This window comes from Anomaloglossus baeobatrachus, chromosome 3, assembly GCF_048569485.1.
Source record: "Anomaloglossus baeobatrachus isolate aAnoBae1 chromosome 3, aAnoBae1.hap1, whole genome shotgun sequence".
In the NCBI taxonomy this organism is placed as follows: domain Eukaryota; kingdom Metazoa; phylum Chordata; class Amphibia; order Anura; family Aromobatidae; genus Anomaloglossus; species Anomaloglossus baeobatrachus.
Window position 1 is genome coordinate 150,397,248 of NC_134355.1, and position 26,459 is coordinate 150,423,706.

General features: G+C 41.9%; 1 protein-coding gene across 3 annotated transcripts in view; it reads right to left on the reverse strand.

The window, feature by feature from the left end:
* Window positions 1–26,459, reverse strand: part of TTC13 (tetratricopeptide repeat domain 13) — a 127,170-nt gene that overhangs the window by 12,756 nt on the left and 87,955 nt on the right. For all 3 annotated transcript variants that reach the window (XR_012751608.1, XM_075339522.1, XM_075339523.1), the window contains exons 16-20: window positions 24,136–24,219; window positions 21,906–21,990; window positions 16,700–16,806; window positions 13,553–13,688; window positions 9,903–9,982 (exon numbers count right to left, since the gene is read on the reverse strand). Coding sequence is in view for 2 of the 3 variants with exons in the window: in XM_075339522.1 (XP_075195637.1) it covers window positions 9,903–9,982; window positions 13,553–13,688; window positions 16,700–16,806; window positions 21,906–21,990; window positions 24,136–24,219 (492 nt within the window). In the remaining variant the exon portion in view is untranslated. The remainder of the gene's footprint in view (window positions 1–9,902; window positions 9,983–13,552; window positions 13,689–16,699; window positions 16,807–21,905; window positions 21,991–24,135; window positions 24,220–26,459) is intronic.

Genomic DNA, 26,459 nt, shown 5'->3' on the forward strand with positions numbered 1-26,459 from the left:
AGGGGCCAGATCGCTGCTCATTGTCACACACAGCGAGATCGCTAATGAGGTCACTGCTGCGTCACAAAAAGCGTGACTCAGCAGCGATCTCGGCAGTGAGCTCGCTGTGTGTGAAGCACCCCTAAACCTCTCAAGGAATTTATCTAGCATTGTATTGAGCACCTTGAACCCACAGGTGCTTCCTGAGCCGTGAAAATGAAAAAAAAAATAGATTTTTAAAATCACCAAAAAGTTACTTTAACCCCAAATCTTTCATTTTCTCAAGGGTAACCGGAGAATATGGATCATACAATTCGTTTTCGCTGTCCAATTTCTCCTGAATATAGCGATACCCTAAGTGTGCAAGAAAACTACTGTTTTGGCGTACAGCAGGGTTCATAAGGAAAGGAGCGCGAATTTGGCAGGAATAGAATGCGGATGCCTTGTCACATTTGAAGATCCCTAGATGTGTCAAAATAGCAATAAACACCCACAATTGATCCCATTCTGGAAACTACACCTTTCAAGGAATTCATTTGGGGGCAATGTCAGACTGCAACCAATCAGAGACGCCGGGAAGACCGTGCATATTCATGAAACTAATGAGCAACCCCAGAAGTAGAGTGGTAGACCCTGAAGCAGAGTTACAGCTGTGCGAGGAAAGGTAAGTATAAAGCAATTGCAAAATTTTCATCAAACACTATATAGTGGTACAAAAATCTTGCAACTTTTGGCAGTTTTATGCCAGCACGGCCCTACAAGGTCAATACAATTTACACCAGAATGAGGCGCATTTATAGCATAACTAGTCCAGCTATTGTTTGGGGTATATTTCTTATTCTGGTGTATGGGTGACCAAAAAGAAGTGCCAAATTCATTAAGCTGACCTATGTGAAAAACACACAATGGAGTGTTGTATTCTTGTTTTATATAATGAAAAAAATCTTTATTGAATCTTATTTATTGACTTCCCTTGATAAAGCAAATGCGAAACGCACATTGGCTTTTCTCATGAGTCCTGACAGTCTGTACTTTACAACTATGGGTAAGTCAAGTGAATGGAGTATTTATTTTGCAGTTAGGTTTTTCCCACTTTTGATTCTTTTGGGAATTTTGCCTATCCTACTAGTAATGATTTACACTTTTTGCCTGCCCTTAGTGCGATATTTTCTCCAAGACGGTCACTTATCTTATAAAACCCTTGTGTCATGTACAGCCATTGGTACACACTATGTAATATGAATACATTAGCTGTCATGATTTGTATACATCATACATTTTGTAACACTTGTATTAGTTAATAATTGTGCATTTCACGCCCTTGGAGTATTGGACTTCTTTGTAATCCTCATCTTGGACTTTAAGCATTCTGTACCTTTAGATTGTATGTAAATAAGAGTCAATAAAAAGACTTCTTGCATTTTATAAAACAAAACCACACTCCACAGTGTGCTTTCGCATAGGTCCTTGTATCCTCGGAGTTTATTCAGTGACTTTTTTTTTTAATTTATTTCCCGGGTGGCCGGACCCAGATCGCTACCTAGAGTTCCCCGAGAACTCCGGGCCTGGGTTCTCTTGGACCCGCACTTATCCAGACTTTTACAGTCCAGGTCCGCCCATCACTGATCTGTACTGATAACAGCTTCCTGTTCCTGCTGTGCTGTCCCATGCTATGAGCCATCCTCCATCGCTTTCTGTTTTGACCTGAGGCACCTGAGATTCCTGGAAAAGGGACAGTGGAGGAAACAGGAGACACATTGTAGGTGATATTGTGTATCCTCCACTATTGTCCCTTGCATGCTGGGCGGCTGGAACCACTCATTTTATAGATTAAGATAATTGGGCGCACCATGGAGGAGGACAGAGACATGAACCAGTCACCGCTCTCATCAGTCTGCTGTAGAAGCGTTCATTGCCCACGGTTGCTCTCTTCCTGTAGGACATGACCCTTATTCAATATTCATAAAGTGCAGCCACACAGTAAAACCCAGTCAATTCCATTCCATAGTGAAGAAAACTGGGCCCCTTCCAAGGTTGTGCACTAGGTTGCCCACCTCTTGTTCTAGCCCTGTCTTTAGTACATCACATGATAAATGGTGTCATTCAAAATTAGAAGCCCTCACGCAGCTATATTGGGGTGGGGGGAATCAGGCGGTCCTTATGGGGTTAAAAGCCAAATACATCTGACATTTCTGCGCCCACCCCCCAAAAAAAATTAAATAAAACCAACAACAGGAACTGGAAACTATGTGATAAACTAATCAGATTTCTGACACTGTCTCCTTTTTAAAGCAGACCTGAACAAATCACATGGGGGCAGCAGAAGCCCCGCAAGACAAAAGTAGAAGAAATGGGGAATGAGTGAGGAAGGGGAAAAAAAAAGCGATAGATTTTGGACAACAGCACACTTTTCATTATGTACTTTTTTTCCTTACAAAATCTTAAAACTGGAAGACAATGTTCAATGCCCTCTTGTGTACACAATATTCCAGTGCCAGTATCTAGACTGCTGAGAGTACAGCAGGAATTAATCCGGGGCTGCACGTAAACTCATGTCCAGACATTCGCAGCTGTTTATTATATTTCTAAGAGAAATGATAAGCATTCATGATCACAATGTCCTTTACTACGGGATCCGTCCCCCTGCCAGAGAATATTTTATATGTTGACTAGAGATTTAGAGGATGTGCATTACTCATTTGAAGAGAATGGTATGTACAATGAAATGTTCACATGAAGACATTCTAAAGAAAAGTATCAAAATAAAATGTTAAAAAGAAAATAAAAAAACTTAACTCGCTGATATTTTCTAAAGTTGACATGATTATTTCCTTTTTTACCTCTAAGGGCTGCTTCTCACTTGCGAGTTTCTCGCAGTAGAGCAATGCGAGAAAATCTCGCATTAGAATCGGACACATGTTAGTGAATGATTCAGCTCTCATCTGCGATTTTTTTCTCAGTCCAAATCGGACTGTGGAAAAAAATAAAAAAAATCGCAGCATGCTGCTTTTTTGCGAGTTTCTACTGCAAGTCTCTCCAACGCAAGTCTATGGGAGCGTGTAAAAAATTGGATGTCACGGGACGGCACTCACACCATTCTAGTCACATCCGATTTTCTAAATACATTTATCGCATGTTTACTAAAACACTGGAAACGAGTGATGTGTCACAATGTCTGTCAATCACTATTCTCTGTCAGTCGGTCTCTCCCTCTCTGTCTCTATTCTCTCTCTGTCGGTCGGTCTGTCGGTCGGTCACTATCTCGGTCCCTCACTCTCTGTCCATGTCATCTATCCCTCTCCCCCCCTCTCTCATACTCACCGATCCCCGATCACCAGCGCGGCGCTGCACAGCGTTCACACTGCTCCGGCGGCTTCTCCTCTTTTGAAAAAGCCGGCCGCTCATTATTCAATCTCGTATTCCCTGCTTTCCCCACCCACCAGCACCTATGATTGGTTGCATTCAGACACGCCCCCAGGCTGAGTGCCAGCTGTCTCACTGCAACCAATCACAGCAGCCGGTGTGCGTGTCTATGCTGTGCATTAAGATAAATAAATAAATAAATAAATAATTTTAAAAAAACGGCGTGCGGTCCCCCCCAATTTTAATACCAGCCAGATAAAGCCATACGGCTGAAGGCTGGTATTCTCAGGATGGGGAGCTCCACGTTATGGGGAGCCCCCCAGCCTAACAATATCAGCCAGCAGCCGCCCAGAATAGCCACATACAATAGATGCAACTGTTCTGGGACTGTACCCGGCTCTTCCCGATTTGCCCTGGTGCGTTGGCAATCGGGGTAATAAGGAGTTAATGGCAGCCCATAGCTGCCACTAAATCCTAGATTAATCATTGCAGGCGTCTATGAGACACCCCCAATGATTAACCTGTAAATTAAAGTTAATAAACACACACACACTGAAAAAATCCTTTATTTGAAATAATAAACAATAGCAAAGACCCTCGTTCACCACTTTATTAAGTACCCAAAAAACCTATCCTTGTCCGACATAATCCACGGAGGACTCTCGTCGCTTCCAGCTCCGCTACATGATAGTGACAGGAGCTGCAGAACACACCGACGCTCCCGTCACCTCCACGCAGCAACTGAGGTGAGTATCGCGATCAGCTGATGATGTCAGTCAGGTTACTCGCGGCCACCGCTGGATCCTCCAACAGTGACAGCAAGTCGCCCGAGTGAGAGAAATGAAGCCACAGGTGAGTTACGGTCACGGGGGGAGGATCCAGCTAGCCGCGTGTAACCTGAGTGACAGCAGCACTAATCGCGCTGCTCACTGCAGTCACTCAGGGGATTAGCGGTCACTAGTGAGTCCTTCACTGGTGACCGCTAATCAGGACGCGACACAGACAGAGCTGCGGCATGACATTGAAGTCGGGTGAAGTTCACCCGAGTTCATTCTGATCGTGCAGCTCTGTCTGTGTCTGCTGTCATCTGCCATTCAGCTCTGCTACATGGCTGTCTGTGGCTGCTGTCAGCGGCCATGTAGCAGAGCTGAATGGCAGATGACAGCTGCTGAGAAAAAAAAAAAAGGATCACACACGCATTGCACATGCACTGCAATCATGAGAAAAATCTCAGGATCGCAGTGCAGTTGCATTGCACTCTGACCTAACGTGAACTAAAATCAGCCGATGGTTTTTTTCAGCCAACTCGGACCGATTTTACTCGCATAGATGTGTTTCCAGCCTAACTAAAAGACCCGTGTGTCCACATCTCTTCACAAGGAGCTAGGGTAGGCACGTGCAGCCCTTTCCTTTCTAAACCCTACAATTAGCAGCGTAGGTTGAAGGCAAAATATAAATTACTGGTACAAACCGTAATTATATATATTATATATATGTATATATATATATATATATATATTATATATATATATATATATTATATATAAATAAATAAAATGAGATATCTAATTAGATAAGTACACCTTCTTCGAATTCTCTGGTAAATACATTCTCAGTTGAACAACCCCTGACAAATCACACCGTGTATTATTTATTAAAGGGAATCTGTCACTAGGTTTTTGCCACCTAATCTGAGAGCAGCATAACATAGGGACAGAGACCCTGAATCCAGCGATGTGTCACTTACTAGGCTGCTTAGTGTAGTTTTAATAATCTACTGCTGATTAATCAGTGATTTTATAATTACAGGACTACTTTGTGTGCTGCCAGGTAGTCCAGCATATTCATGAGCTCTGTATAACTGCTAGATCTGCAGCAGCAAAAACATTTATTTTATCAAAGGAACAGGAAACAGCACAGTAAGTGACACATCGCTGGAATCAGGGTCTCTGTCTCTATGCTGCTCACAGATGGGGAAGCAAAATCCTGGTGACAGGTTCCCTTTAAACAAAAGCTAGGCCAAAATGAAGAAGCAGAGTGTGACATATTAGGTACACCCAATACATCAATAGCTTGTAGAACAACATTCATCTGTAATAACCTGTATCAGTCATTCACATTGCTCTGGATGAGTTTTGCTTATAGTCTGTCATTTTAGGTGAACTTGCAGCAGGATGTCTTGTATCTGCCTCTAGCTCCCTCCTCCGCTCCATAGAAATTTAGGACATAGCAGTCGGTTCTCATATCTCAGAAATGTGTAAATCTATATTAACTACATACGTTTTTATCCATGAATTTAAAATTAAAGATCAGGTCAGGAGGAGAAATAAGCAAATACTGATATAGGAGTTTTAAAGGATACCATTAATTTTAACATTTAATGCACTGAATGGGTGAAACAAAATTTCAACTGCGGTAAAATTGTGTGATCAAAAAGTTTTTGTTTTTTTTTAATGGTGTTCACTGAAGGGGTTAACTAGTGTTACAGACCGGATAGCTCCAGATATGTGTAATTTTTTTGTTCATATATTTTTTATATAAATATACAACTTTATTGGTGTAATTTTTTTTGCTCTTAGTTTTGCGATTTTAATATTTTTAAAAAAACTTTTTAACTTAGTCCCGCTCTGGGACTTTTAGTACATTGATCGAGATTCTAATCCATTGCAATTTACACCGACACAAGCCTCTGAGATTATGCTCCTGGCATGATCCCAGAGGCATGCCTAGCTGGGCTACCCAGATGTTGTCATGACGACCTCGGGTTGCCATGGCAATGATTGGGCCCGCATAAGAATAATCGCATGGGAGAGGGAACACACTCCCTCTTCCAGCCGCAACATGCTACAATCACTATTGCTAGCAGTATTTAGGGGATTAAACAGTAAAGGGCGGGTCATGCAGTGTCCCTGGCTGTGAGAACAGGGTCTCGGCTATCAGGAAAGCTGAAGTTCCGGTGGTGATCGCGCGGGCAGAGCTACTGAGCCCCCGCAATCGCCATGATGTACCTAGTACGTTGGTTGGGAACCTTTAGCTGACCTTAATGGAAAGGGGTTAATCAATAGATCTTGGAAACATAATAGGTTCTACAATAAGGCTATGTGCGCACACTGCATTTTTTTGACGCTGCGTTTTTGGCCGCTAATAACGCACAAAAACGCACCTGCGTCGAAAAAACGCGGCAAAAAACACACGCGTTTTGCCGCGATTTGGTGCGTTTTTGCTCACTGCGTCCTTATGCGTTTTTTATCAGTGAACAAAAAAAAAAAAAGGTCTGATGTCATTTCCTTCTTCAATGTGTTCTTCATTCTCCACTAGTGTATGCAGAAGAGCAGACAGCTGCAGAACTACAAGGCTCAGCATACTCCATCCAATAGTGTATGCAGGAAAGCAGACAGCAGCTGCAGAACTACAAGGCTCAGCATGCTCCATCCAGGACTGTATGCTTGAGGGAGAGTCAGGGGGAGCAGACCTACAAGGCTCAGCATCCTCCATCCAATAGTGTATACAGGAGAGCAGACAGCAGCTGTCGAACTACAAGGCTCAGTATCCTCCTTCCAGGACTGTATGCAGGATTTCTTTGCCCCCCCAAACAAAAAAAATTACGTGGGCTTCGCCATATTTTTGTATGCTAGCCGGGTACAGCAGGCAGGTACGGGCTGCCCCCAACCCCCAGCTGCCTATTTGTACCCGGCTGGGAACCAAAAATATAGGGAAGCCCTTTTTTTTTTTTTTAAATTATTTCATGAATTTCATGAAATAATTTAAAAAAATAAAAATGACATGAGCTTCGCCCAATTTTTGAGTCCAGCCGAGTACAACTAGGCAGCTGGGGATTGGAATCCACAGTGCAGGGTGCCCATGCTTTCTGGGCACCCCCGCTGTGAATTGCAGTCCCGCAGCCACCCCAGAAAATGGCGCTTTCATAGAAGCGCCATCTTCTGGCGCTGTATCCAACTCTTCCAGCTGCCCTGATGCCGGGTGGCTCGCCAGGTAATAATGGTGTTAGGGCTAGCTGTATAGCTGGCCCTAAGCCCGAAATTCATGGTGTCACGCCAATATTAGACATGGCCACCATGAATTTCTAGTAAAGATAAAAAAAAAAAAAACACAACACACAGAAATTTTTTTTTATTAGAAATAAAAACACAACACAATTAGTGACTCCATCTTTATTGAAATAAAGAAGCCCCCTCCGCAGTAATCCTGGGTCAGGGTCCCGCGCCGTCCAATCCGGATCCAATATCATCTGATCGGTTTGCTGGAAGGCAAAGCGATCAGATGATGTGTCAGGATCAAGTGCCTGAATCCCATCACACATCAGCTGATTGTATAAAAGCCGAGTATACAGTCAGCTGATGCATCGGAGCAAAAAAAAAAAAAAAAAAAAAAAATACTCACTTATGTGCTGATTACCGGCAGCTCCTGCAGCGATGGGGCGGGAGTCTGATCCTGTCCGATCGCTGCAGCAGCTGCCGGTAATCAGGGATGAAGTCTCCTGACGCATCCGCTGATACCGGCCGGGCGCCCGCGTCACCGCGATACTTACGATCACCTGATGCGACCGCATCAGGTGATCCATCGCCAGGTCCTGCATCCATCGGAGGTTTCCTGGCCGTCTGCACACAGCCGGAGCGGGGGTGGAGATACCGTGAGAGGAGATGGGAGCGGGCATGGCACCGGGAGTCTGCAGACAGGTGAGTATGAATTTTTTTTTTTTTCTACTGTTAACTTTTGTTTTCGCAGCCGCTTTCACCTCCCGCCCAGACATGGCGTCGCACGGCAGCATACATGCACAGGACGAGAGGTGGACGCGGCGGTGACGGTACCGGGAGGATTCACGCTTCTGTATATACTGACAGAAGGAATCCTCTTCCTGTACACGTCACTTTACTACCCACCTCCTGCGTTTATAGCTGCGTTTTTGGTCTTAGAAACGCACCAAAACGCAGCTATTTGCGTTTCTCATTGCGTCTTTCAACATCCCATTGAACTCAATGGATGAAAAGCGCAGTGAAAAACGCGGGAATAATTGACATGCTGCGTTTTTGTGGCACCACAAAAACGCAGCTGAAAAAAAAACAGATGTGTGCGGACAGCAAAAATGAAAACTCATAGACTTTGCTGGGGAAGCAAAGTCCTGCAGTTTTGAGGCCAAAAACGCACCCGAAAAACGCGCAAAAACGCCGCGAAAAACGCACTGTGCGCACATAGCCTTAGAAGGGATTAAAGAACATGATCCTGTGCCGAGATAATCTTATAAATGTGTCCCTGCTATGTACTGTGTAATTGCCGTGTCTGACTGTACAGAAAACATTGATCATACCACAGCTCCTGGGCCAGTGAAGACAAAAGAGTATACAAACAGGACAAGACGGGACGGGACCACAGCTGATTCTTTTTGTGAGGTCAAGCTGATCACTGCCTGTTTTTAAAAAAATGTTTCGACTCAAAAAAATAATTGTTTGAGATCCCGTGCTGTAATATCTATATAGTCATCTTGGTTTTTTTTTACTTCCCCTACCCAGGAGCTGTGGTGTGATCAGACCATGACCCTGTACGGTCAGACACGGCCATTACACAGTACACAGCAGGGACATATATAAAATATCAGCACAAAAGCATTTTTTTTTTTTTTAAAAATACATCCAATTGTTGAACTTATTACTCCAAGATCTTCTAATTAACCCTAGAACGCATACCTGGGGCCTCACAGGCCTGCTAGGTTACTTGTTTTCTACGGTTGATTTCTATGGTTGCGCGTTCTAGGGTTAAAATTAACTTTCTTTTTGGGGGAAAGCCCCTTTAAACTTCCCTGGCAATTAATTTTCAGGGGTTCGCATACACACTACACTGTTAGGGCCTAACCTGTCAATATTGGAAGTTTCGGCTTTCGTCTTTGTTCACATATTGCTCATTTGCAGCTATTATTTATTTATTTAGCGAGATCCATACCAAACAGTACAGTTTAAGAGAATGGAGTTGCATACGCCCCAATCACCTACAGTGTGAAGATCTGAGCGGTATTCTGGACATGCCGCTGTACAACTGGGGCGTTTTTTTAGTTCTTTTAATGCAATTATAGAGATATACAGTAAAATAAACAAAATCTACATAAAACGTATATTTTTAAGGGAATTTTAATTTTAATTCTATAGGCCCCGTCACACACAGATAAATCTTTGGCAGATCTGTGGTTGCAGTGAAATCATGGACATATTGTTCCATTTGTACACAGCCACAAACCTGGCACTGATTGCAGTGAAATTGTGGACAATCAGTGCCAGGTTTGTGGCTGTGTACAAATGGAACAATATGTCCATGATTTCACTGCAATCACAGATCTGCCAAAGATTTATCTCTGTGTGTGACAGGGCCTTTAGACTGAATTTTCAAACACATTTGGGAACCCAGCATCTAAAAGGACAACAGATATTTCCATAGTATCTAATTTTTTTAACGAGCCAGCTTCTCCCTATTTGTTTCTTCTGTGAAAATAAGCCTAATACAAGCAGTACGTTGCTCTTTACAAATATGTTATTATGATGAATGACACTGACCTGGATCCTCTGGAGAGCGGCATTAAATTGTAGAAATAATACACCAACGACAGAATGAGTTCACATACAACATCTGCCTCCTAGAAACCAAAGATGAGAAGCATTCCAAGCATCAGTCATGTCTTTCCGAAAGCAAGGTTAAAAGCTTCTTAGATAATACATTATTGGTGTGCGATTTCACAGAAATGCACTGATTATTTCCCAGTGTAGATCAGATTATCATCTGACTCCATAACTACGGTGACATTTGCGGTGCATTATGAAAAAACCATGGAGATTTTTTTCCCCCTAATTCATATAATACACAATGGCCTTGTTTCATTTCTGCATTGATAAAGATTTCATACATTGAAATACACAATGAAACTGGATATGCAGAAAGCTACACTGAACGCAGGTCTATAAATATGACAATAGCTTCAATAGCTTCCAGTCACCTTGAGACTACAGACAGCTAATAATATGTTACTAAATTGTGTAATAAACTCAAATTCATATCAATTTGGCAAATTATTCTAAATCAAGATTAAAAATAAAAAACAAAAACCTTATCAGTAGTGATGAGCGAGCACGACCATGCTCTATACTCAAAACGAGCAGGTGGGAAGCTGGCACGGGCTCAACTCAAGTACCAAGTATAGTGGAAGTCAATGGGAAACGCAATCTTCTGAAAAAATGATTGTGTTTCCCATTGACTTCCATCATACTGTGTAGTCGAGGAGCCAACCTGCTCGTTTCGAGTACCAGAGCATGGTAGTGTTCTCTCATCACTACTTTGCAGGAAATTCATCAAACACCATGTAGTTGTACAAAAAATGTTGCAGTTTTATGTCAGCACGGTCCTACAAGGTCACTACAATTTACACCAGAATTAGGCGAATTTATAGCAGAACCAGTCCAGCTTATGTTTGAGGTTCATTTCTTATTCTGGTGTTTGGGTGGCCAAAAAGAACAGCCAAATTAATTAAGAGGACCTATGTGAACACACAACGGAGTGCTATATTCTTGTGTTATAAAATCCAAAAAAAAATCTTTATTGAATCTTATTTACGGACTCCCCTTGATAAAGCAAACGCGAAATGCACGTAGAGGTTTCTCCTGGGTTCAGACAGTCTGCATTTTACAACTATGGGTAAGTGAAGTGAATGGGGTATTTCATTTGCAGTTGGGTTTTCCAACTTTTGGTTCTATTGGAAATTTTGACTATCCTACTAGCAATGATGCAATACCCTTTTTTGCCTGTGATATTTTATCGAAGACTGTCAGTTATCTTATGTACGGTAATATGAATAAATTCCATTAACCATTAGCGGTCATGATTTGTATACATCATCCACTTTGTAACACATCTTAGTTAATATCTGCATTTCAAGCCCTTGTAGTATTGGACTTCTTCGTAATCCTCACCTTGGACTTTAAGCATTGTGCAATTTTATTTTATATGTAAATAAGATTCAGTAAAGATTTCTTGCATTTCATAATAAAAGAATACACTCCATTGTGTGTTTTCGCATAGATCCTTTCATCCTCATTTATTCAGTGACCATTTTTGTCCATCTCCAATTACATTAAGAGGGACCATGCTGTCTTACTGACAAAATGCTACTTTATTTTTGTCATAGGAATTTGTTTATATAAATTTTTTTAGAGAGGTTCATCTTAATTCAAGGGAAAAGTGATCATAACTGTGGTATAAAATGCCAGTCTTAAAGGGGTTGTCTTGTCAAAAATGATAAGTCTGCAGTCACCATGTGACTGCAGATATATAAATCTTCCCAGAGCACACACTGTGATAAAAGGATTCACTGGTTTCTGAGCTGCGAACAGCAGTTACATGACCGCAATTATGCAATGAGCATGTTCCTAACCAGAACCCGACTAGTGCATTGAGCAAAGCTGCGCCGACTAGACAGCCACAACCACTAGACTGACACTCCCACTCCATATACTTGTATTGAGTAAGGCTGCTCCCACTAGTCAGATTCTGGCTGGGAACATGCATATCGCACTCATGTGACCGCCGTTACCGAATCATAAAACGGCGAATCCTTGCAGCGCACAGTGGATGCGCTGGGAGGATTCATAAGTCTGCAGTCACATACACTTAATGCAGACTTATTTTAGACCGGACAACTCCTTTAAAGAACTGTCATCTAAGGCGTTCAAATGTATGGGTGGAGAAGGTTTAAAAGGAGCAGTCACAATTTGAAATATTCTGTTCTTTTATTGATACTTTGCCAATTGGGTGTTTCTAGTTGGGGTGTGTTGCAGTAGACTCCCTCAAATCAGTCCCAGACTATGTAAGAATAACGCTATATGCAATAAAAGGAGGAGGGGGGGGGGAATAGTAAGGGAGCCGCTCCCCAGTGAAATACCATTAGGTTAAAAGACAGGAGAAGACATATACTGTAGGTCTGTGCTCACCTTGTGAGCTATGTGAATAAAGCAAAGCACAATTGTGTATTTGTTGGCTGCTGTCTGCTTATCCAGATCTCCCTTGATAGAGGAATGGTGGGGTATACTAGATGAATTACAATAGTAAAACACTGAGGTTCTAGCAGATGTGTCAGCTGGTTATGCTTTTTACCTGATGCAAATTTTGGTTCAAGGTCGGAAATGCGTTCCTTTAATGTCATATCTAATTGAATGCTTTGGTTTTACTTTTTGTAACTAATACAGAAGTCAATTTGAGACAAAAAGCAATTCAGATAATACCAGATGACAGCACCCGACAGAAATCATTCTCCTACGATCAGAATTCATCAGACTTTGTAAGGACAAAACCTTTTGATAAGGAAAATGTTAAAGGATTTGTCCACTACTTTGACAACACCTTTTAAAATAAAGTGGCGTCCATTAAAAAATAAAAATAACACTCAGTTCCCGTAACGGCGCTGAGTCTCGAGTGACAATGTTATGGACTGACGCTGGTACGGGAGAGGAGTATATGTTATTTTTATTTTCATGAGGAGGAACTACTTTATTTTTAAAGGGGTTAAGCTGTCATGCTCGCCACCAGGGATGATACTACGGCGTGCAAACGTGGACCCACTGGACCGACAGGACGGGAACCAACAGGATTGAATAGACAAGGGGACCTGACAACTAGCTAGCTGGAGTACTAGACACTGACTAGCTAAGCTAATGCATTGATCAGGCAACTCCCTCAATGCCGCTCAGGCTGGGAGGCACTTCCTGGGAGTGGCGCACTGGCCCTTTAAGAGAGGCAGTGGCACGCGCACTCCTTAGGAGTGCTCCTGGAGATGCTGTGATACGCTAACTGACTCCAGGAGGCGGATGGAGGAGAAGCAGAGACGCCAAACAGTGTGGAAAGATCCGGCTGCGACAGAGAGTCAGAGAGCGCCCCGGCAACAGAGCAAGGAGTGCAGGGAAGCAGTGTTACATACGCTATGTGCTGTGCTTTGTTTTTTCCTCCAGTTTTCTCCTTTCACTATGCAAAATTACACCCCTTTCACAAGTGGGATTGGCCATTGTCATTTTGGTCCTAAATTTGTAGAATTAACAGAAGAGCTCCATTGTGAAGAGATATAAGATGCATCAGCTACGAAATTTGCCATGTGCGGTCTTAGAGAGTTTGTTTGATATTTGAAAATGTTTAAATTACACAAAACAAATAAAATCCCACTCACTCCTAGTTCTGTAGACAGCACCAGGATCTTTCCTTTTGCTGTAAGATCCTTATAGAGAGACTCAATCTCTGCGTGGTACAGTTGTGTTCTTTCTTCTGTTGTCTGTGTCTCCACTGAAAACAGTATATTGCCAATTCTGAAAAAGAATGTGGAAACCATCACAAACTAAATATCAGGGACGAGAAAACTTTCAAACACTGTAGAGTGTTATTAAAGGGGTCATCCAGAATAAGCCATCATTATTAGATTTGGCTATCAGCACCCTGTGGATCAGATGTTCAAAGGAACAGAGGATAGAGCGGCAATTCAAATTGTAGTATTATGCAGCATGAAGAGTGAAGGGGACAAGCAAGTACCTGTGGCTGAGCTTCCAATGAGAACTGACATGGCAATTATAGGGGGGGGGGGGTCACCCATTCCCGACGACTGCATTGCAGGTGGGCAGATGCAAGTAGTGAGCGCCTGCACCTAAAAATGACGTAATTTCCGTACTGCTGTCAGACATTGACAGTGGCATTTAAATGCTTAACCTGCAGCAATAGGAGCAAGCTCTAGTTGCTGTAGTTGCAGGCAGGTGCCGCCTATTTACCACAGGTGGCTTCTGTTGCATATGAAGCAGCATCAGCTCCTGAGCTCACTTCATACAACCCATAGCGATTCATGATGAAAATGTACATTATAGGCCATAAAACAGTTAATACAAGTGTTATTATATTTTCTTGTTTCAAAAAATGAAATCAAACTAGGAAATAGATTATTCTGTAAAAAATATTTACCAAAATATTTTGTATGTAGCTTATTGATCTGCATAGATATGTAGTTGATGAGACTGGAGGGGTCATTTGAGTTTTTTTCCAAATCATTCTACTTACTGCACCAAAAACAGAGATATGGCTACGAAGGATGGAAAGCGGATAAAGTAATTAAAAGAACGTTGGAGGAGACACATGATGCCCAATCCACAAGCAGCAACATTGGCTGTATGATTTCAGCCATGTAAGTATGCTTCTTCACCGGTCTCTCCCTATGCACGCACGGACTCAAGAGCATTGGGTGAGAAGCCGCTGGGAACCCGCCTGTGTGACTAGTCTTCTGTGCAGGTCAGGCCCCGGAGGGGACATTTTTCTCTAAATCGATGCAGCATCTGGCTAAAATCATATGGCTCAGACAGCATGTAACAGCTGTCAAGTTCCCTTTAAATTTATGCCAGGATCAATCTCAATATTGTGCCAATACTCGTTTTCTAATGCCAATTCTGAAACAGCAGTGGATCTTCTGGACATTTTAGACTTTCATGTACATTTACCCATTATCACTAGGACAGGCAGTTGCGCAGAGATTTCCAATTAAGTATAGAGGGCCTCATATCCGGCAGTCAGAGTGGTAGAGATCAAGCATGTGCACCTCGGCTCCAATGAAGGCTGTTCTCTATGAAGCCATGTTCCTGTGATTGTTGTAGATCCCGAGTGATCAATAAGTCATCACTTATCCTACAGGGCTCCCCCACAGATCATTAGCCCCCTTGCTGCATTGCTGGCCATAGGCTTTATAGATTTTAACATTCAGGTTCTCGCAAACTACTTCACAATAATTTGATAATATATTATTCAATACAAAATATTCCCAGCAAGAGACTAATGTTAGCACTTCTGTTCTCAAAAACAATTGAAGACCCAGTCGTTTGCTAGTTTATTACAGGAAATAGGGAAAAAATACCCTCAAGCCAAACCGCAATGTGAAACACCACAAATAATAATAAGGTTATGAAAAATTGAGGTTAACTACAATTTGTATGAATGCAATAAGTGCATTGCTGAAATGTCTGTAGATTTAATTCAGCTGCTAAGCTCTTCTTAAAGCAGCACTAAAGCGTTTTTAATTTTACCCCTGGAGTGGTGCTTTAAATCTAAGTCCACTGCCCCTGTATTATACTCACCCTTCAGTATCTTTAAATACCATCAACGCCGCTCTGGTCGGTCTTCAGCAATTTCTGACCTGCTGGATCTCTCCAGTGTTACATGGAGCACACCGAAGGTTACAACTCTATATATCTCTATGTGAGCCTCGTTCTGGCTCTCATAGACTTGCATTGAGACCTTGTCACATAATTTCTCACTTCCAGCCAGTCAGAAGTTATGGTCACAAAATGACACCGTGGGACCAATGGGGCGCTGATATAAAATGTGGAAACTCTGGACAGTTAATATGAGACCGGAGTCGGAAGGCTTAGATTTAAAGTACCACTTCAGGGTTAAAAAAAAATAAAAAAAAAAAAATCCAAAAATGCTGGAATGATGCCTTGATAGGACTTCTCCTCTGGTATGCCTGTTTTAGCAGATGAATATATTTACCACAAAACAATTCCCAAACATCTTTTCTAAGTACTGTGCATTGTGCCATTCCTCTATTAAGCACATTGGAAATGTATGAATAAATTGACAACAGGGTGTTTCTATTTCCTTTGTTAAAACGGTAAGTCTTGACTGGTCATCACTGATTGGACATACCAGTCTCACCGCTAGCAGTTGCCATCCGGTTGTCAGACATACTCCAGCATTACCTAATAAAGAATACAAGTATCTACTAAGACATGCCAGAAGAGCAGACAGGACACCTCTGAGTAGTAACCGTTTGAATTTTATTTTCCGAAATCAATAGTACACATGAAAATAAGAAATTTTCTTATCAGAAAACGTAGCTTTTTTTCTCCTCCTGGACTGATCATTCACTTTCAATTCATGGGTTAAATCTGAATTCAGTGAAGATATACTTTCCCATTAGTTAGCTACCTCTCACGGTTTTCTGAGTGATGACTTAAGCAAAGCAGACTGCTATGACTGAAAGCCCGCAGCTGCCGGGAAGAGTAAAGTTCATTGCCTCCTGCAGCCAGGCTTTCAGTGCGGCGGCTGAGCGACTTAGAACGCAAGTACTCTGCAGATTAACCCTATATCTGCAGATTTAGTGTTTTTTTCACATGACAGGTTCCCTTTAAACACTTTTTAAAACAATAAAAAAAATAGATGTCAAGAAAATGAAAAACAAAAAAAAATAAATAAAAAATTCTAAATTTATAGTTTGAAGAATAAAAGGAAATCTTCTGTGAAGATAAAAAAAAAAGTGGTTCACATACAGAAAAGTGTTTCTTACTTATCTCCTGTTATAGTTATTGTGAATCCATCATATTCCTTCCCGTGATCTTTAAGGCTGGGAACTTTTGTGTTCACTGTGAACCCATCTCTTGTTTTACTGTTTAACTGCATTAAAAAAAGTGAAATCAGTATTAACAATTAGGTGAACAGGAAGATTATTTTATTTAATTATAAATGATTTCCTCTTATCTTTTTTCTATATATTTCAGCAGACTGCAAAGAACAATTCCAATAACGTATCCAATTACATAATCCACCAAATGACAGGCACCTGACTGCCCAGTTTATATTAGAGGGTAAGAGGACATTTCTAATAAACGCTAAAGAAACAAAAAATGAAAAAAAGACTAGAGGATAGAAAATTATATATTAACAGGGATATACAACAATAAAATCTTCACCCTAGTTAATCTATAAAAATATATGCTTTGGCACTAAATGATTGGTAACTATGGTAGTAAACATTTAGTGATTTGCGGTTGTGTAATAGTTACAGTGAACGATGTGCATAGGCTGCCATCGCTCTCGACAGTGCAAGTCCTGTTTAGACGATGGGGCGCCTCAAAAAACAATGATTTTTTTATATATTTGCGCACACACACACACACACACACACACACACACACACACACACACACACACACACCATCTCATTCAAAGAGTTTTCTTTATTTTCATGACTGAAGATTGTAGATTCACATTGAAGGCATCAAAACTATGAATTAACACATGTGGAATGAAATGCTTAACACAAAAGTGTGAAACAACTGAAAATATGTCTTATATTCTAGGTTTTTCAAAGTAGCCACCTTTGGCTTTGATTACTGCTTTGCACACTCTTGGCATTCTCTTGATGAGCTTCTAGAGGTAGTCACCAGAAATGGTTTTCCAGTAGTCTTGAAGAAGTTCCCAGAGATGCTTAGCACTTGTTGGCCCTTTTGCCTTCACTCTGCAGTCTAGCTCACGCCAAACCATCTCAATTGGGTTCGGCTCTGGTGACTGAATGCCAGGTGATCTATCGTAGCACCCCATCCCTCTCCTTCTTAGTCAAATAGCCCTTACACAGCCTGGAGGTGTGTTTGGGGTCATTGTCCTGTTGAAAAATAAATGATGGTCCAACTAAACGCAAACCGGATGGAATAGCATGCCGCTGCAAGATGCTGTAGTAGCCATGCTGGTTCAGTATGCCTTCAATTTTGAATAAATCCCCAACAGCGTCACCGGCAAAGCACCCCTACACCATCACACCTCCTCCTCCATGCTTCACGGTGGGAACCAGGCATGTAGAGTCCATCCATTCACCTTTTCTGCGTCTCACAAAGACACGGTGGTTGGATCCAAAGATCTCACATTTTGACTCAGACCAAAGCACAGACTTCCACTGGTCTAATGTCCATTCCTTGTGTTCTTTAGCCCAAACAAGTCTCTTCTTCTTGTTGTCTGTCCCTTAGCAGTGGATTCCTAGCAGCTATTTTACCATGAAGGCCTGCTGCACAAAGTCTCCTCTTAACAGTTGTTCTAGAGATGTGTCTAGTGCTAGAACTCTGTGTGGCATTGACCTGTAGTCTCTAATCTGAGCTGCTGTTAACCTGCGATTTCTGAGGCTGGTGACTCAGATAAACTTATCCTCCGCAGCAGAGGTGACTCTTGGTCTTCCTTTCCTGGGGCAGTCCTCATATGAGCCAGTTTCTTTGTAGCATTTGATGGTTTTTGCCACTGCACTTGGGGACACTTTCAAAGTTTTCCCAATTTTTCGGACTCACTGCCCTTCATTTCTTAAAGTAATGATGGCCACTCGTTTTTCTTTACTTAGAATTTGCATTATGGCAAGAAAAAAGCAGCTAACAGTCTATTCAATGAAGAAAAAACAAAAAAGCTAGCACTAAATGTGCACTACAGCACTAAAAAATTCCAACTGTACTTATTATAAATATGAGATTTTTGGCAAAAAAATTGCAATTTCTTGAGCCACCCTGCCACTAAAATATTTTTATAAAATGTGCCATACGGCCTCACATATGAAATAGTAGAACTGCTCTTAGCAGCACTCACCTGGTTTATTTCAATCCCGTACCCTTGACTGAATCATGGCTGTGGGCGGGACAGGTCCAAGCAAATGCTGCATGAAGTAAATAGCCTGTGGACAGGGCCTGGAGACTGAATGTTAAGTCACCAATCGCCAAAATCTAGACAGGTGGAATACATCCCAGTCTATTCAGTAGGACTATTAGCTGTGCATCCACCAGACTTCTGCACAACACAACTGATGGTCCCAACCCCATTTATAAGGCAAGCAATCCCACTTATTAAACCTGACAGGTCACACCTGTGAAGTGAAAACCATTTCCGGTGATTACCTCTTTAAGCTCATCAAGAGAATGACAAGAGAGTGTGCAAAGCAGTAATCAAAGCAAAAAGGTGGCTACTTTGAAGACCCTAGAATATAAGAGACATTTTCAGTTGTTTCACACTTTTTTGTTAAGTATTTCATTCCACGTGTGTTAATACATAGTTTTGATGCCTTCAATGTGAATCTACACTTTTCAGAGTCATGAAAAAAAAGAAAACTCTTTGAATGAGAAGGTGTGTCCAATCGTTTGGTCTGTACTGTGTATAATGTAATATTAAATAAAATTTATATATAGTAGTAGAATTAGTAGAATTGGAAAGTACTACTAAAAAGCTACCAACTTTGTTGAGAATGGAGAGATTCTTAAAAATGTACAGAAGGATTGTTAATTTTATTGTTTGTTTTATCAGCTGTGGCAGTTTGTGGTGCAGTGCTTAAAAACTCTTTCCAATATAGCTTGTAAACATTGGTCTGAAACGGACCGGACCAGCAGGATTCAGCGCCTCTGCAGTCGTCAGATGCTGCAGAGACAAAACCGCTTATCCTTGTAGCATTGGAGAGCGCACAGTGCAGCATCGCGACTATGCTATTGATCCGAACTGTCAATCTGGAGTACACCGCACCCCAGCAAGCAAGAAGCTGAGAGGCATCTGAGCAGTATGCTCCTGATTGAGACTTTGCAACCATTCATTTAAGATTAAGGTTTGCGACATGTGAAACAGTCTGGTATCTGGTGATTTCTTGTCGGACAAGACTGTCGCTGTGAAGGCAACAGATCCCTATCTGTCAACAGATTTTTGCTATGTAATCTGAAGACAGCATAATGTAAGGGTTAAACACAAAGAATTTAGCGATGCATGTGTTAGCACCAGTAGCTTATCATTGCTGTGACTAGCTGGCACCATGGGCACTCGTCGGCACTCCCCCTGCTGTGATTACCAGCACTTCACTGTCTATAGACTTTGCAAACAGAGCCTGGTGTGGGCGGATGCAGCTCTGAGTTCAGCTGCATTGCTAAATCTAAAAACTTTGATTGTGGCATCACATTAGATGCGCCAATTCGCCTTGGCTCTTCCAGATTTCCCTGATGCATTGGCAATCGGAATAATGGTATTTGGGGTTAATGTCAACTGTGAAATGTTCAAAAACTCGGCGGACATCAAGAATAGGTGTTAGTAATAGAGAGGCGTCCATCAGACACCCCCATTACTAACCCAGTAAGTAAAAACAAAAACAACACAAATATTTTAATGTAAAAATAGAAACCCCCTCTCCGACAGTTTCCCTAGTTCACCAATTTACTTAAAGAAAAAAAACAAACAAAAAACAAAAACATGCAGGTCCAACGTGATTCAGGGAATCTGACGTGGTCCATAAATGAAAACCAGAAAAACATGAGAAGAGAAACAAAAACAAGAGACGGTCCGTCAGTCACCAATTTATTAGAAAACGAAAGTTTCCAGGCAGGTCCGGTGTCGTCCAACGGTTCCCCGGTTCTGTCTATCTAAGTCTATGGACCATAGTTCTGACATTCCATAGGCTTTGAGCAGCAGGCACTCTGCATGACCCGACTCCTTAGATGGGCTGTGACGTTAGTAACGTTACCACTCTTCAGATCTTCCAGGTCACGCTGCACTGCACGACACCAGGCAACTGTGAAGAGCAGTGACGTCAGTAATGTCGCTCTTCACAGTCGTGAAGTGCAGCATGAGTAGGGAGTGGCTGCTGCTTAAAGCCTATAGAGTGTCAGAACAATGTTTTTCATAGACTGAGCAATGGAGTCCGGGGAACATCGTGAGATGTGCTAGACTACGTCTGACCTGCCTGGGAACTTTGCGTTCTGTAAATTAGTGAATGAGGGACAGTGTCCTGTTATTGTTTCTCTCTTTTTAATGTCATTCAGGTTTCCATTTGTGGACTACATCGGATTCCGTAGACTACATTGGACTTGTATAGGTTTGGGCGTTTTTTTTAGTAAAATAGTGAACCACGGAAAATGTTGTGGAGCAATTTGTAAAATTAAAGTATGTGCTTTTTTCATTTTACTTGCTGGGTTAGTAATAGGGGTGTCTAATAAACACCTCTCCATTACTAACACCAGGGCTTGATGTCAGCTGTGTTTTTGGCTAATTCAAACCCCAAATAACATTACCCCGATTGCTCTTTCTGATTTGCTTTGGTGCATTGTCAATGTGATGTGCCACTTCTGGGGCGGCTGCGGGCTGGTATTTTTAGGCTGCAAAAGGGTCAATAACCATGGACCTTCCCAGCCTGATAATATCAGCTCACAGCTGTCTGCTTTACCTTTGCTGGTTAGCAAAAATGAAGGCGGACACAAAGTCGTTTTTTTAATTTATTTATTTAGTCAACATGGAAGGCACTAAAGGGTGCCAGTTAAGAATATGTAGGGGGGATATGAAAGAATATATCTGCAGGATATCCATCTACGGTATCTATATCTTTATATTAGGTTTTTTTCCCCATCAAGATGTGTGGGTAAAAATTGGTTGGCATACGGATGGTCTGTGTGCCGTGCATTTTTTTTCTCGCACCCACTGACTTTCATTGGTGAGTCTCAGACCTTATATGCGACCATATGCAGTGTGCAATGATTTTTTCCTCAAGCCGAAAACAGCTGAAAAAAATGTGCAGATCAGCACTGACTTATTGTTTAACATTGGTGCGAGTTCAATCCGATTTTTTTATTTATCGGATCGCACTTGGCGTGTTTATACACAGATGTGAGCGAACCCTAATAATAAGTATAAGGATGAGCATGTTGGATCCAATACAGGATCTTTAAATATCTCTGACAGTCTGTGGCGCAGCAAAGAATATACAGAAGAAACCTAACCTTCATTATTGGTAAGAGATCTTCTACTTTATGGACTTTTTCTAATGCATCTTTGACTTCTGAAAGACCTCTAGGATTGTTGGCACTAAACAAAACAAACGTGCAAGTAAATTATTATATTCTCTAAATGAAGGAAACCATATTCTATTATGAAGGCAAAAGTAAATATTGCCAACATATTAAATAATTAAAAGGGAAACCATTAACAAAATTACCTATAGTTTAAATCCTGTTTTTGTATTAAGTGGTTTTTTTTTCATATCACAATCTAATGAAAATAAAAATTAGAACTCTGGCAATTATCACACTGGCTACTAGGGTTTTTTTTTTTTTTTTTAAGAATAAATTCCACATGTCCATTACCCATAGTGAACAGATTCTGACTCAATTTTTTTTATTTTATAGCATCTAATCAGCGAAGGAAGTCAACGTTATGGTATCAAGTATTGTGATTGATTGATGTTGTGTTATCAGTTGTTCATACACGTGCTACCTCTCCTTATAACTCTGCCTTTTATAATTAAGCATTTAAATGAGCATGCGCAAAAGTCATAGTGAAGAGAGGTACATTTATGTAATTGCCGATTGTGATTGGTGGATCTTGTGTCATCTGTTGCACATACCGTATTTTTCGGACTATAAGACGCACCTGACCATAAGACGCACCCTGGTTTTAGAGAAGGAAAATAGGAAAATAAAATTTTAACCAAAAAATATGGTCATGACACACTGTTATGGGGCGAGGATCTGCTGCTGACACTGTTATGGGGGTAATGTCCCCAAATTCTCTACTAAGGTACCCCATTCTGATAAGGATCCTCCTGCCTTGTATATGATCCTGCTCATATACCCCCCATCCTGCTAATAATATACCCCCCATCCATCCTGCTAATAATATACCTTCCATCCATCCTGCTCATGATATACCCCCATCCATCCTGCTCATGATATACCCCCATCCATCCTGCTCATGATATGCCCCCATCCATCCTGCTCATGATATGCCCCCATCCATCCTGCTCATGATATGCCCCCATCCATCCTGCTCATGATATGCTCCCATCCATCCTGCTCATGATATGCCCCCATCCATCCTGCTCATGATATGCCCCCATCCATCCTGCTCATGATATGCCCCCATCCATCCTGCTCATGATATGCCCCCATCCATCCTGCTCAAGATATGCCCCCATCCATCCTGCTCATGATATGCCCCCATCCATCCTGCTCATGAAATGCCCCCATCCATCCTGCTCATGAAATGCCCCCATACTGGTAAGTGGCGTGTATCCTGTGGCACAGGAAAAAAAAATAAACGTTTATACTTACACTTCCTCACTCCCTGAAGCACCAATCTCTGTCTCAGCTGCAGCGCCGCTGTGTGGAGCCATCACCGGTGTCTGCAGCATCGCGTCTTCCTGTCTGTGCCGGCGGTAAGCTGATCGATTCTGGTGGATACTAGCGGCACGCACAGCGATGACGTCATCGCGGTGCGCGCCGCTAGTGTCCAGATCAGCTGACCGCCGGCACAGACAGGAAGACGCGATGCTGCAGGGGGGCGGCTCCACACACGGTGACGGGTGAGTACACTGATTCACTGCACCCCGCGCTGATAATGATGCACGGGGGGCAGTGAATACAGCCGCACATGATCACTCCAGGCTGTAGTTGCCAGGGGTGATCACGGCCGGCTGCTAATTATGCACGCACCACCCCCCCCCCCGCCCACCTGTCAGCGCCGGTTTCGCTGAGAGATGATGGGCGGGAGGATGGGCGTGCATATGTAATGAGCGGGACCACGTGGTCACGGCAGGCTGCTACAGCCTGCTGGTGCCACCGATGACCCGCTCCACCGCGGCACCCTCATTCCCCGCACCCGCAACCTTATAGTCAGACCATAAGACGCACCCCCCACTTTCCCCCAACATTTGGGGGGAAAAAAATGCGTCTTATGGTCCGAAAAATACGGTACATGTGTTACCTGTTATTATACCTCTGCCTTTGATAAGGTGCCTTGCTAACAACTCTTCCTGAAAAAAACAGGAATTATGACTCTATATACCTTCCCATTGGCCAGTGTGAAAAACTGCAATACTACATTTTTTAACAAAGATCACAATATTAAAGAAAAAAAATACAACGAAAAACCCCCCAAAAAACTTTCTTAAAGAACAGGTAATTTTCTGATAACCTTTTAACAATAAAGTCAAGTAAATAATTAAGTATTTACCTGTGATATATCATTATCCGGTTCTTTATAAAACTGAGTATCTTCTCAAAATATTCCAGATATCGCATATTGATGACTTGGCCACTGTTAAACGTATGAATATGAATTAATGGCTTACATAATATAGTGTTTGCCAAACTTGTTTGCCTTTTAAAAGTTATAGGCTAAAAGAGCTTTGATATGGAGAAATTATTTTTTTACAAGTTAGTGCAATTCTATTAACTAAAACTAACTTTCAGTCTGCAATCTACTTTTGTTAATTAATTTTCAGACCCAATTTATGAACCTTGCATCCTGCTCCAAATTTCAGGTCTTTTTCTTGTGAGAGTGTTTCTTTCTGGAATACAGGCTGGATGTGAGGTCAGTGCAGTGTGTATCGAGGGTCTTGCTATCTCATTTACCTCACAGTAAATATATCAGCACAGCTTCTATCCTGCAGTTATTTCCTCCTATGCTGCAGCCTGTTTTCTCTGCCCACCCAGAGATGCTCTCCTTGCCATGCAGTAGAGGTCAGTGTACGATCCTCTCCTCCTCCCTTCTGCAACCTCTAACACAGAGGGAAAAGACAGGGAAAGCAGAGAGAACAGGAACTTGAAAAGTTTAGCAACAATTTTGACAAAAGCACTCAGATTTATAGAACTTCTGCACAAGCATTATTTTCTTTTTTTTAAATTTCATGGCTAATGTATTTAATCCAAAATATCAATGCAATCTGGTTTTTAATATATCTACCCACAAGGAGGAAAAGAAAATTATATTAAATACACACACATATAATTATATATATACATACATACATACATACATACATACATACATACATACATACACAGTGCCTACAAGTAGTATTCAACCCCCTGCAGATTTAGCAGGTTTGATAAGATGCAAATAAGTTAGAGCCTGCAAACTTCAAACAAGAGCAGGATTTATTAACAGATGCATAAATCTTACAAACCAACAAGTTATGTTGCTCAGTTAAATTTTAATAAATTTTCAACATAAAAGTGTGGGTCAATTATTATTCACCCCCTAGGTGTAATATTTTGTGGAATAACCCTTGTTTGCAATTACAGCTAATAATCGTCTTTTATAAGACCTGATCAGGCCGGCACAGGTCTCTGGAGTTATCTTGGCCCACTCCTCCATGCAGATCTTCTCCAAGTTATCTAGGTTCTTTGGGTGTCTCATATGGACTTTAATCTTGAGCTCCTTCCACAAGTTTTCAATTGGGTTAAGGTCAGGAGACTGACTAGGCCACTGCAACACCTTGATTTTTTCCCTCTTGAACCAGGCCTTGGTTTTCTTGGCTGTCTGCTTTGGGTCGTTGTCTTGTTGGAAGATGAAATGACGACCCATCTTAAGATCCTTGATGGAGGAGCGGAGGTTCTTGGCAAAAATCTCCAGGTAGGCCATGCTATCCATTTTCCCATGGATGCGGACCAGATGGCCAGGCCCCTTGGCTGAGAAACAGCCCCACAGCATGATGCTGCCACCACCATGCTTGACTGTAGGGATGGTATTCTTGGGGTCGTATGCAGTGCCATCCAGTCTCCAAACGTCACGTGTGTGGTTGGCACCAAAGATCTCGATCTTGGTCTCATCAGACCAGAGAACCTTGAACCAGGCTGTCTCAGAGTCCTCCAAGTGATCATGAGCAAACTGTAGATGAGCCTTGACATGACGCTTTGAAAGTAAAGTTACCTTACGGGCTCGTCTGGAACGGAGACCATTGCGGTGGAGTACGTTACTTATCGTATTGACTGAAACCAATGTCCCCACTGCCATGAGATCTTCCCGGAGCTCCTTCCTTGTTGTCCTTGGGTTAGCCTTGACTCTTCGGACAAGCCTGGCCTCGGTACGGGAGGAAACTTTCAAAGGCTGTCCAGGCCGTGGAAGGCTAACAGTAGTTCCATAAGCCTTCCACTTCCGGATGATGCTCCCAACAGTGGAGACAGGTAGGCCCAACTCCTTGGAAAGGGTTTTGTACCCCTTGCCAGCCTTGTGACCCTCCACGATCTTGTCTCTGATGGCCTTGGAATGCTCCTTTGTCTTTCCCATGTTGACCATGTATGAGTGCTGTTCACAAGTTTGGGGAGGGTCTTAATTAGTCAGAAAAGGCTGGAAAAAGAGATAATTAATCCAAACATGTGAAGCTCATTGTTCTTTGTGCCTGAAATACTTCTTACTTAATACTTTAGGGGAACCAAACAGAATTCTGGTGGTTTGAGGGGTTGAATAATAAATGACCCTCAGAATAAACTTTTCACAATTTAAAAAAAAAAAAAAAAAAAAAAAAAAGAAGAAATAACATTCTTTTTTTGCTG